Raw genomic sequence first — 13,860 nt, forward strand, 5'->3', positions numbered from 1 at the left:
GAAGCCTGGATAGGGAGATGGTTTGATCTAGGGTTTGATCTAGGGGAGAGAGCCTCTAAACAAGAGCTTGATTTACAACCGGTTTGCTTTGTTCTCTGCCTGGTTCACTGCTATTGAACCAAGGGTCATCAGACAAGTACACTGCAATCATCTCGGGGAGCTACACTCTACATTCCTGGAATACTTCAATCCAATGTGTGGTCACAAACACCAACCACATGTGCTCAAGTGCACCCCCATAAAACCAAAACTTTTCATGGTCCAAACTGCTCCAGGAACCGACGCACCTGTCAGCTTAGGTGATTAATGCTGTTTTCACTACTTGTTTGCGTAAACAATATTCATGCACTTGCAAAAACACATAGCCCATTTCCCTAATTTTCAAAAACCCTAATTAAATACCATTGTCACTTTCCCATATTTGAGTGTGACTAATTTCATATATTTGGTTTAGAGCAGGTATGACCACTACCTGCTTGAGTGAACAAGCGTGTCTAGCTCAGCCAATTGAAACCCAGCCAAGCAGAGATAAACCTTTACTGTACCACAAATTTATGGTACAATAACGAATATTTCTAAGCTTGTTGAGGCAACTGGGCATAAATAGTTCTTATTCTTCTCTGCATGGCAGGTGGGTATCTGTAGATTTTGTCTCTCCCTCATTTTGTTCTTCTCTACATAGTTGTATTCACCTTTTCTGAGTTTCGCAGCTTGTGGGTAAAGTGCACGCGAATAGATTTGACACGGCCCAGTGGGGTTGGCGTGTGAATAGAAAAGCCGATCTCAGAATAAGGAGATCTGGTGCAATGTACTTTTCTCCAGTAACAATTAAATACAGTTTTTTTTTATTTCCTTTTCAAGAGTGAATATAGGAATGCCAATGCAGCCTTGATACATAATATTATTATGTGCCATCACAAAGCACTATACAGTCCAGGTAGTATGTATAGTACAAGCACTGTTGGGATGTCATAGAATAATATGTTATTTGAATGTATGACTTTGTGAGGGCTATGAAGAGAATTCAGACTCATGCAGGGAATGTAGGACATGTCAAAGATTCCATTTAAACCTATTTAAGGACATGAAATACCTCACTTTAGACATAAGCTCAGAAATTGCGGCAATACAAATTTTAAATCATGTCAGATAGTACCCATGAAAAGGTTGTTCATCTACAGCTCTACCGAGGTCAAATGCAGAAGAGAGGAACATATTTTCCAGTTGAAATGTAGTCAGTAATGGAATTCTTCTATCTTAAAGACAAAACAAAACTATTCTACCCGAGATATTAAGAATGTGTTATGGCATATTTCTTAACCACAAATATTATTGGACAACTCTAAATAGATTCTCAAGGTGATTTGAAGCGATGAACTATTTGAAAACAAGCAACAAATCAATATCACGCTTGGCTTTGTAAGTAAATAGGTTTTACCACCAAACCTCCAACAGCTATACCACAAACATTTCATCAGTGCAAATATGATTGCATCACAAATGACAGAATGATGAAGGCCAACTCTAGCTATTTTTATGTAAATTCATTCATAGATTTATTGTTCAGATATGGAGATATTTGAAGGAAAAAAAATCATGTTAGAATGAGATTATCTTATATTTAAAGGAAAAAAACCCATCTCCACAAATAATTCCATTCCTATCTCCTTCTAACTCTCTGCAAAGTTAGCTGACCCAGAAAGGTTTTATGAGAGAGTGGGAGGAAAATATGAGTGATGAAGTCTTACAATTAAAAACCAGAATCGTAATAAGTGATAGACCAACCTTCTTGAGTCTGTAGAAGTGCATGTTATGTTCTGGTGTAGAAGCTGCTTCTCGTATGAATGCTTTCTGCGCTAGGGCTGGTGTGGTGCCTTTCTGGTCTCTATGCATCGAGGGGACGTGTTTGATGATGTAATTCTCCCCTCTCCTTTTGATCACCTGAAAAATCAAGCAGCAAACAAATAGAAAAAGAGGATCTTTAATGCATTATTTTTATGTTTTATGAACTATAATATTTAGAATAAAGACTTCCATTAATGGTCTCCAAATAAAATTTACAAATCATAATACTCAAATAAATACAATTTAAATAAAAAGTTACAGATTCTTTTATAAACCCCAATAGACAATAGACATACCAAAGAATAAAATGTGTTCAAATAACTCTTTATTTTGAAGAAAATTTTCAGAAAATATGACAATAAGTCAATTCTGCTTTACTTTTTGCTCCCTTTTCATGATACACCTCCACATGTAACTTGCAGGGATGCTAGTTAGAATTGACCGGATGGCCAGAATATCACATAAAATGAGCTCGTTTGTACACAAAAATCCTAAACTATGGTATGAAAATAACTCCCCGGGGCCTGAATTCAGGCCATTGCCTGAAAACTGGCATCTCTGAACTAATATTGTTGTTGTTTTTAATCAATGATCCTATAATTGTATAGTTATCACCACATTAGAATAGTTGTATTTCTCCTAGGTAAGGAAAGTTGGTCTCTGTAACTATCCCCCATTCCTGAAATACATGTCATGTTTATAATATGCCAGTTCACTCTTGTGTGGGTGAGGGCAGGATTTCAGGGGAAAGTATTGTTTGTGTTGACAAATAACATAGACCCCCTCCCACCCCCCCCCCTCCCACCATCTTTAAATAACCTTTTAACTCCCTTTATCTATCTTCCCCTTTCCTCCATTCTGGGACCCATTTCACAAAGCCTTTTTTCAATGACAAATTACAAAAATCAGTAACAAAGATGCTGATAACCAATCAGAAGCAAGGATTTTGGTAGCTTATAACAAAGACTGTCATTTGTCACTGATGACAAGTTTTGTGAAACGCCCTCCTTGGTTATATATCTCACCCATTCAGGGAAGTAGTTGGCTGGTTCAAAGTATCTTCCGGCATGTTCTACCTCATCAAAGTTTCCCATGTCGGCTTGGAGAGCGTACGATGCTAGCACGAAGCACGCCTCCTCACGACAGAGCACCGGAGCCTGGAGTACGTTCTGTTTCAGCTGTAGATAGTGATGGTGACGTGTCACATCATCCCTACAATAAAAGCGAATGGAGCAACAACATTAATATCAATCTCTTCTTCACCATCATCATCAGGTTGGTTATTTCCAAAACACTCTTGAAGCACGTAGAGACTTTATATGCACTATGCAAAAATGAAAAAGAGTGTATCTTGTTTCCTAGGTAATGATCCGATCATACAATATGCATTTTCCATATTTATTCATTTATTTCTGCAACGTTCAACAGTTTACATAGTATGATCATGACCATCACGATAGTAAACACTAGGAGATTACGATCATTATACATTTGCAATTGTAAATAATACAGAAGCATACAGAGGTATGACAATATAAGCTTAAAGGTAATACAAAGTTTTGGGAAATTTTGAAAATTGGGTGGATAGTGATTCTTTACAATTTTGTTAAATTAGATGCCCCTGTGGATGTATTATAAGCACTAAAAAGATTTGCCCCTAAAACACTTCTGTTTTCGAGAAAAATTAAATATAAAAATTTACCGGTGCTCCCGGTAAATTTTGATGAATTTTAAATAGCTCCTAGGGCCGTACGATGGTAGCTGAAACCATGAAAATCTCAGAAAATTCATGACCCCATACCAAAACTTTGTATTACCTTTAATGCTTGAGAGATTGTCACACCTTATCATCTAATTTTTATACTCTTTTTGTGGGCATATGATGTGATGATAGATGGACAATGGAGGTCAACCACCCTGAATAATCTTTAGTTTTTGGTAGTCATGAAAGAAAAAATATTACCATGTATAATTTTGTTTTGTAAAATGAGGCAATGCATCCCAATCCAGGTGGGAAAGCAAACAGCCATTAACCTACTAGGCATGACAGAGCGGAGATGATCTTTGATCGTACACACAAGGAGCTTTTATTACGAGCCAATGTCAGAGTCCGACAACATTCCTGCACATGAATGTCGGTGCATGTCAGCGAGCAACATGAACATAAAGCAGCCCCTAACAGCTAGAAGAATGAAATACCACAACATAAGCTCAAAATTTAGATTGACTTGGCCTGGCTGAAATGGAACATAAAGAGATTTATGTGGATTGGGGGTTCATGCGCACCGCCGCGGCACCCTTGAAAAGTAGAACTGCCACGGAGCAATCAGGAGAGGAATGTTGAGAGGGAGGGGTCAAAGGTCAAACATTTGGAGCCCTGGCGGAATAACCTTTCCATCAGGGCAAAGTGTAATGTGGTGTAACATGTTCTCTCACGTACAGGGGATTAATAATAAATGTCGGGAATACATGTGCATTCAAAGTGACAGGGGAATTTCAGGGAAACTGTCTGGCCATGAACTGTTTTGAATTGTGTGCTGGAATCATGACAAAAATCATCTTTCATAGCATACATGTACAGATATTTTGTAACTTGCATTTTGGAAAAGAATGAATAAAAAAGCAAAAGATCTCCTTTGGTCTCTCTGTAGTTATGCTCACTCTAATTTCTTGAAGGTGAAATGGAAGAAACCACATTTTCTTAATTTATAGGGTATGATTTATTTCCTCTTAAAAGGATTGTAAATACTGAAATATACATTACAAGTTTTTGCTGTAAACAACAAATAACATTTGCAGCAGCATATTCATTGCAATGCTTAGTTATGCCTAATCCTAATGGTACCAGAGAATCATACTTACTTCAGTAAGGATACATGTTCCACATACAATTGCACTTTGAGGTAAAAAGAAAGAAGGGGTTTCCCAGTCTTGTCTCGTCCCTGTAACATCAAAGAAATGAAATGAAAAAGAAGGAGGTTGAGGACAAAATATTTGTATACATCAGAAATAACATACAGCGCAATATGATACAGTTTGAAACATTTAATACGATTAGAGTTTTGTTCATGAATTAAAAGGTAGCTGTTGAGAGATAATGGAGGCAAATTAAGGGGGTATTCTACGATGTAGGCCTATTAAAGTCTTATTGAAATTGAAGACAGGTACCTGGAATATTCTTTCCTAGTCCCATTCAAGCTCATTTTCCATAGCTTCGATTCAAACACTACCTATCACGTAGTTCATAATCTTCTCTAATTCTTTTCGGCCCCTTTGAGGAATTTTTGCATGTGAAACACTTCTCGAAAATCAGGGCCTGCGCCAGTACAACTTAACATTCCTTTGAAATGGCAAGGCTATTTGTATTAGAGAGCCACACCACTATAAGGGTTTCTCTTATCCGGTTTCCAGTACAGGAAAACTACCTCCTTCGGTCTTTGTTCCGTTAGAAATGTCCAGGCAACATGCCATCATCCTAACCCTTGTACGAGCTCAAGGATTATTAACAGAACTGGAGGAAATTTTCTTTGCTGCCAAGAAATAGTTGTACGGTTCTATTTCAGAGCATGAATGATGTGTTAAATATTTTTTAAAGCTTAAATTACTTTTCATGCAACAACAAAATTGAAAATAGAAGCATATTCAGAAGAATGTTAAATTGTAAAGGCATTCTATGCAAAATATATTACAAAGGAACCTTGGAATACTTTGAGCATTTTGTACATAGACAGCCATATAAAAAGTGGGAATGAAAAGTGGGAGTGAAAATATCTTATGGAAATTCTGTGAGGAATCGATATATCTTTAATAGAGACAATACATTTCATTTTTCATTACCAAATGAAATGTCAGATGCACACAAGCACACACATGTAAACCTTAATTTACAGAGGTCCTCAATTACATCCTGTCAATTATGTGTAATTGATGAGCAAAAGTGCATGTAGCTTCAAATGGAAAGACCTAAGCATATCACACTCCTGACACCAAGTCAATATAGACTGTCCTCATTTGGGGAAATTGAAGACAGAAAACTGGGCCACACATGTCAGATGACAAGAGCCCTCTCTATACCACGGAGCGAATCAATGAATGCCAAGATGATCATTAGGAAATGGGACCATTTCTCAGGCTTGCTCTTCCATTAGATGTAATGAGCGACACAATGACTGAGAATGGATGCCTCACTCTTTGGGGCATTAATGCGAGGTCCCATTCAAGTGAACCTTTGTAGGAGCTGGGTTCATGCCAATTTACAAACTACAATTCACAATGCATTACATGTCAAATATATGTATCTGTCATAGGGACTGTCAATGAATTTTTTCTTGATGCTTGCTTTATGACTGCCAGAAATAGGTCAGAGTTGATAGATGTTTTAGTGCATGGCTATTACCCTCATTTCGACTTCATCAAAAAGTTCACAATTCTAAGTGATGATGAATATACATTTCATGTTTATTGTGTAACCATGAATGAATATCAATTTAAGTTCCTATAAATTGATCAGCTATTCTTCTTTCATACTTTTCAGAGCATGTTTTATTACATGAATTACTAGCTGCATGGCTCATCTACCTAAATGAACAGCACCCTTTTCTGTTATAGAATTGACTTTATTACCAGTCAAATGTGATCATATTTCACTTTGAAATGTATGAAGTCCATGAAGTCTTCATGTTTCTATAAGAGTTTTCTTGTTAAGGTCCAAACACACCTAATAACCAACAATGAAATCCCCATTATTCTATTGACTAAAGATTATATTACGTTAGCATCTTTGACATAAGTTTTTAATGTCACTCGTATCCTGGTTACAACAAACAACTTGCAGCAGATTGACAAAAGTAACTATCTAAACTATCTATTTAAAGTCTAGACTACTTTAATACAGAACGATTCTAACAATGTTTAATATATCAAATCTGTTTGCATGAGATCACCAGTGGAGATACAAATTTGGGCGTAAGCAACAGAACAAATAATCCCTCTCACTAGTTATTTCACTTTTCAAGGTTGATCATTGTGACCATAAATAGAACATGTATAAGAACTGTGTTTAATCCCAAGGTTTATCATCAGGATGTGCAGCTTTTCTCTCTATTTCATAACATAGAACAAGTTTCAATTAACGAGCCAATTTCCATGTCTCATTCGTTATTGTTCAACATTATCATACAAAGTAGAACAATGTAAATATATATATATACCTAACAGTTTATGTATCGGCTTACAGTTAGCCAATCCTATTTTAATGTCACAGCTCAATTTTTCAATTTATTCATACATCTTTGTTGGGAGCATAATATAAATTTAGGGATTTTAGGCCTTAAATGTTTTCTTTTGAGTTATCTTTCAAATCAAACTGTGAAGTCAATTAATTTGTGAAAGAATTAGAAAGGAAACTGACCAAAAATCTTGTGATCTACATCTACGAAAATCACATTGTTCTAGAGCAATATCAAAAATGCTTAACTGAACAAAAGATCAAAGTGAACGATTATGACTTTTGATTCATAAACAAAGTACAACACTACTTCGAAATACAGTGAAACTTATATAAAGATTGCTCAAGGAAGACAAGAAAAGTGGTCTTTATAGACAGGTCATCTTTGTGTACAGGTTTCTTTAGTTTCTTTGTTTAAATGACAAACAATGCTATCTGTATAGACAGGTGATTTTTCTAATTTCTATTCAAGTGGTTGCTAAAGCAGATTTGAATGGAATTTTACATTTACATTTACAGCACTTTCAAAATTCATACTTAGATTCATCCAACAACAAAACAAACAAAATTGTACATTTGTAAAATTTTGTAATATACTGTTATTGTTTTTTGCACATTTTACTACCAAATCACGCATCCAGGAATGAGGCTCACTTGAGAATTGTTATCAGTAACACCAGCTGCCCTACTCTCAGCCACTTGCTATTGATCTGTGTTGACCACAGGCTAGAATCAAACAAAGAACCCAGAGGAATGTTTTTACACCCCATTGACCAGCCCAAAAATGCAGTTTTTTTCTCTCTCAAAGAAAAAAAAGTAGTTTGTTTGTATTTTGCACTGGGCAAAAGCACTTACATGATGCTGCACATTTTGTGGAGATGATCAATAGACAAAACAAGTTATTTGGAGGAGTGGCTAAGGGAATGTTGCATAGACTCTAGAGGGTAATTAGGATAGTGAAGGATGAGATAACAAGATTCCTTCATAGCAGATATTTAAAAGGAGACTAGTGTGGGCAGACTGGTGAGTGAAAAAAAAAGCAATACAATATTTTTAATAAGCTGCTTATCTCTTAGAAATACAAAAAATGCAAATATGTAAAGCAAAAGAATGGTTATAATAATGTAACATGTTTCTATACTATTACTATTACTGGCGCTGCTCAGTGGCTGCCGGGCTCACCATCAATTGGGAAAAAAGAATTTTCATTTTCGGTTTAACTTAATAAAATTTGGAGTGGACTCTAAAAAATTATTATTATTATTATTATTATTATTATTATTATTATATTCTGTAAAGCGCTTTGAGAGGGCCTGTGGTCCTGAAAAATGCTATATATGAGCGAGCTATTATTGTTATTATTATTATAGATATACATAGACGGACAAGAACAGACCAATCAGTGATTAATATAAATATTTAAATTAACAAGAAAAAAATGGGTAAAGAAATAAAGAGGGTAACCCGACATGATACAATAACAACTTGTTTACAGGTTCAATATTCAACTGAATTACACTGTACTATGACTTCAACTTCATGGATAATGATAGAAGTCAATATCCCAAAGCTAATCTGTCACTAATTGATCGCTACTTAAAAACAGGTTTGTAACTTGCAGGGACAAGTTCATTGAAAGGGACCCACTTGGCCATTGTTTGGAGGAAGATTTGTGGTTTTTCTTACAAGAAAACATCTTAGAGTTAGAAGACAGTTGTTTGGTTTCAACATTCCTTAGAGTATTAGAGATACAAAGAGTTCTTAATCACATCTTTCTAATCAGGAATACCAATACTGAAGACTAGAAGATATAATAGAGATGGCTTCTTTCTATAGCAGTCTGGAGGTGGGTGGAGCTCAGCCATTGACATAAGCTTCTTTCTTGCACTAGTCTATCAAGTAGCACAGGAGTGTAAGTTCCACCATAGACCAAGGACATAAACCTACCATAATTTGTGTCATACCAAGGATTTGCTACCAAAAAAAAATGAACATAGGTTCTTTTCTCTCTTATGCATCCTCAAAAATGATCTTCAAATCTAAACAAGTTTTTCATAGCACAGAAATCATAAAGAGATGTAGGGTCTATAGGATGACCAACCTTCTATTCTGTTGAACAAGATTCAGGTACATGTACATGTAGGAGCAGCGTAAATATTATTTACTCTACAAAGTACAATTCCATATCTGAGGGTTTTTAAACAGAGCTACATGTGTGCTATTCAGGAAGTTGTTACAACAGTTTTTTTTCATAAATGCAACTAAATGGTTTATGTATGATTTCCTACCAGTCAACAACATGTTTTGTTCTCCATCATTTACAAAAACCACACTCATTATCTTGCCAAACGTGATTTATTATCATCAACCAATAATTTTGAGAAGCACAATAATTCTTTCAAACCTTAATGAACTACCTGTACTATTGTTGCATAGAAATTAAGAGTCCAGGAATGGCCACTAGCTGAAGAGGAACAATGCGGGTGGTTGGGCAATTTACAAGCAAACTCACACAAAGGTATCACAATGCTAACAAAGAATGGCTATGGGGGAAGAGTACATAACATGCTTTTGTGGAATGCTTCTAACGCTATAACAGGTAGCCAATTGTTTATATGATCCATTGAACAAGTATATATAGTCTTCCTACCAGACTACAGAGGATTTGTTCCAATTTGTTTTAAAAGACTCCTAAAAATTCTCACCTTAAAAAAAAAAAAAAATTCACTGAGCAGAATAATACATAGAAGAGTAGATATTCCCTTGAAGAAAGGACTTTCTATTTTCTCAGTTCGAAATCTATTTTTTGTTGTAGTACAACTGCTGCTCTACAACAATTTGTGCTCTTTTTAAATCAATTCCATAAGAACTGCAGATAATAACCTAAATTAATTAATAAGCACACAGGATTCATCTGCTTTGATCAAAGAGATAGTTTAAAATGATTTCTTTCTTAAAAAGAGCTGTAAATATAGGATTAGCTATTGCAAATGTGAGGATTTCTAGTGACTGCATAATAGATATATATATATATATATATATATATATATATTTTTTTTTTTTTTTTTTTTTTTTTTTTGGGGGGGGGGGGGGGGGGGGTGTGAGACAGATATCTACAAATTTCCACAGTTTTTTTTTTTTAGAGCTGTCCGTTGCTACCCCCCCCCCCCCCACTGCTACATTGTATACATGGAAACACAAATACTTTTCTGTCATACATGTATGAAAATGGTCCCTCTATGAAAAAGGTCATACAGCGAAAGTAATGAGACTGGATCCCAGACTACTGTTGGGGGATTGCAAGGGGGTGGCTAGGGAATGGCTGGGGGATGGCTGAGGGTATGGCTGGGGGTATGGCTGGGGGATGGGGCACCATTGTGACATCATCACTATGGTATGTGCTATTGATTGACAGGTCTTAGTTAAGGTTTGTTGGTCATTATTAAGTAGGGTAGACTGCTTCTTAGTATGGGTCAGTTCAGACTTAATACATAATCCAAGGACAGAGAAAACAACAAAAATCATATCATATTTACAACAGATTCCTATAAATATCAAATTATGCTGATACTGGAACCATACTCCATGACTTATTTATATGAATAGTTGAAATATAGCTTTTTATTTATTCCTACTCAAGCCTCCACTTGTTACATGTACATTAACAAATATATATATTTTAGAGAGGAAGATTGATATAAAAGTCCATACTTGTAATTATCTTTTGAAAGGCATTATGTAGGCCTACATGAGTGCTTTGAGCATTGTTTCAAGCACATTCTTCACATTGAAATCATAGCAAATATGTTGTTTGTCACTGAAGCTCTCATTCCCATCTCTTTCCTTTATGATTTCACTTTCTAATTTCCCTCACTGTCTCTCTTTTCCCTTTCTCAATTTGACAAATATCTGCCCCTCCCATTATCATTGTATCGTCTCCATTCTTAGTCGAACCCTGATGAATCTTATCACTCCCCTCGCCTTCCTGAGCATCAATCCATTTTCACCTTTCTTAACTATCTTGTGCAATCACTCTCCATTTTAATACTTCTCAATGCAGTTGATTTAAGGCTTGATGTACTTATGGGGCAATTAGCGGGGAAATACTAAATTTAGCATCAACAACACAAGGATAAATCCATTCAACAACCAATTTCTGTAAGCCCCCTACTTTTTACCCCTCTGCAAATATGTCTCCTCTTCAATAATCCTCTCACAACTTAAAAGTCTGAAGGAAAAATATCTATTAGCCGAAAGATTTATTAACTTGCAATTCTCTGCTTCTTATCCTTTACAATCAAAGTCTTTTCAGGGCTGGATTGTTGACAAACACAATCAATATACAGTTACAGGACTGATTACCAATGGATAGGGACAGGGCATTCGCATTACAGGATACAAAGGTAAACCCATATGGGCAGATTGAGATGAGAATGGAAAATACTATCAAAGCTTCCATATATTTAGTGCAAATTTCCCTTACATGTGCCATAACAAGATTATTTTGGGATTCTACTGATTTGCCTTAAAAAAAAAAAAAAATAATTTCAATAATTGTTATAGTTTATTAAACTTACATCATTAGAGTCAGACTTCCATCCCTTTGGCGCATACTTTGAAATCTTGGTCTTCAGATCCAGAAATTCATATTCTCCATTTTCTGCAAAATAAACAAAGGCAAAAGCATCATATAAAAGAGTGATATATATTACATTGAAGCAATTATAATGACTAGTACAATACATCCTAATGCTTTTTAAATCAATTTTCATATAGGCTTAATTCAATGAACAATGATCAATCCACTCCCACTAAATATTGCCTTATTTCAAATTTCCTCTATTTGATTGGAGACAGTTTAAGAAATTATGACATTTTGTACAAAATTGATGATTAATTGTGAAACATCATTTTCGAACATATGGCATCACTGAATAATGTAAATAGATTTTATATCTCACGTTTTAATTGAAAACTGTACATCCAACAAATTAATGTACCAATAGAATAATAAAACATATATGATAAATTGTTAGAATTCCCAGGTAACCTGACATTCATACTATCGCAAAGAGCAAAATCTGATAAACATTTTTTGCAAAGTTGCAAACAAAACAACCGACCTAAATTCAGCTGATTTCTTAGAAAATTTAAATTTCATATTCCAATACAGATCCAAACATGGTTGAGAAGAGTCATTATTAATCTGCAGCAACATGGAGGACAAGGTCTTCAGTCAATCAGTTTGACAATTACCTTAAAGAGCAGTAAAAATTCCACATACCTCGTAAAATTGTCAATCCAAATAGCTGAGCTTCTTTTATTGACAGTGTAAAGCACACTTGGTCATACAAATCTTGCACTTTGGCCTTCCCCTGTGAAGAAAAGAATGTAAAAAATTACCATTACCAGTCAACTTCAAGTGTTAAGGGGAGATCTACCCAGACAGCAGATATTAAGTTGTTTTTAATAGAAACAGAAAAATGAGAACATGTCAGTGAAAGTTTGAGTAAAGTCCCATTGAAAATAGGAAAGCTATGAATTTTTGAAGTTGTCATTAGTGAAACACAAAATGGCAACACTGTCCCGAATGTATCTTGCAAGGTCCTCTCGAATTTGCTCTGTACAGAATGAAACTTTTATTTTCTTAGTTATTGATGATGGAACAGAAAGTCATACTGATCATAAAGCTAAAATATCTTCCAAACAAATTTCTGAAAATGAAAGTTCATCCAAAATGTGAGAGGTTAGAATCTACACACGTCAACAACTGACCATTTTGCTCTATTTCTATTTTCTGACATGTTGATACCTCAAGCCAGCCAATGAACTTGGTGTAGCCTACAATTTGTATTCCTGAACGATTCTAGGGGATTCCTGCTGAGACTGTAATGGCCGAAAATTGGTCAGAATGCAGGTCTCCTCAGGAGGAACAATTTGAAGTACTTGTCGCAGCAAAAAATATACACTACACAGGACTCTAATGTCTATTTCCTCTTTTCAATCTAATAAAGATCAAGCTCCATTTATTCCATCTGAATTTTTCTTCTCTTAATATTTTGCCCTGAACTGCATTGATCTTTTCATTAGAAATAAATGATGGAATGTTACCCAGATTGTCAATCTCGTTAAGGAAGTAGGCCCCAACTATTGTTCTAATATATTTCAAAGTTCAATGTATCTTTTGAAGGGAAAAAAAAAAATTCTTTGCGGGATTATTCACTGTGATCACTCAAGTGGTTCGATTCTTTCTCACTTCATACGCTTTAAAGATAAATATTCTAATTATTCACTTTTGACTTCACAATTACATTTCACATGATCACTATACAAATTCATCATTTTTCATCTTTTTTATATATACCATAGGCTTAGATTTTAGTTCTGGAACTTCTGTTAACTTTTTTTCTTGGACAAAAAAATAAATCCTTAATCTAATCTCTTTTTTGCGAGACACCAGAGCTGCCTATGCATAAAGAAGAATTTAAAATACCATTCTAAATTTAGTAAGCTGGAATGCTAGACTTAAATCCTACCCTCTTTTCATTTGAATTCCTGCTCATAATAATCTGTCTAAATCCCTCCTTTTGCTTTCAATGCACTTACCGGTATACTATAACCAGTTAATCCAATGAAGAACATCGTACAACGGTACATTCCACCTATGATGCCAATAAGCTTTCACTTTTCCTCTCATCCCAAGACACCATAATTGTTTTATTATGTTGTGCCAAATACTACATCAACTAATTCACTGACCTAATTCTCCACTTTCTAACCCAGATGAA

General features: G+C 35.2%; 1 protein-coding gene across 1 annotated transcript in view; it reads right to left on the reverse strand.

The window, feature by feature from the left end:
* LOC592633 (FERM domain-containing protein 1) overlaps positions 1–13,860 on the reverse strand; it is a 45,350-nt gene that overhangs the window by 12,507 nt on the left and 18,983 nt on the right. Inside the window, exons 3-7 of the mRNA XM_011671697.2 lie at positions 12,357–12,447; positions 11,650–11,732; positions 4,708–4,787; positions 2,871–3,057; positions 1,786–1,941 (exon numbers count right to left, since the gene is read on the reverse strand). Of these exons, the coding sequence (XP_011669999.2) occupies positions 1,786–1,941; positions 2,871–3,057; positions 4,708–4,787; positions 11,650–11,732; positions 12,357–12,447 (597 nt within the window). The remainder of the gene's footprint in view (positions 1–1,785; positions 1,942–2,870; positions 3,058–4,707; positions 4,788–11,649; positions 11,733–12,356; positions 12,448–13,860) is intronic.

This window comes from Strongylocentrotus purpuratus, unplaced genomic scaffold (assembly GCF_000002235.5).
Source record: "Strongylocentrotus purpuratus isolate Spur 01 unplaced genomic scaffold, Spur_5.0 spur5_scaffold_5, whole genome shotgun sequence".
Taxonomy (NCBI): domain Eukaryota; kingdom Metazoa; phylum Echinodermata; class Echinoidea; order Camarodonta; family Strongylocentrotidae; genus Strongylocentrotus; species Strongylocentrotus purpuratus.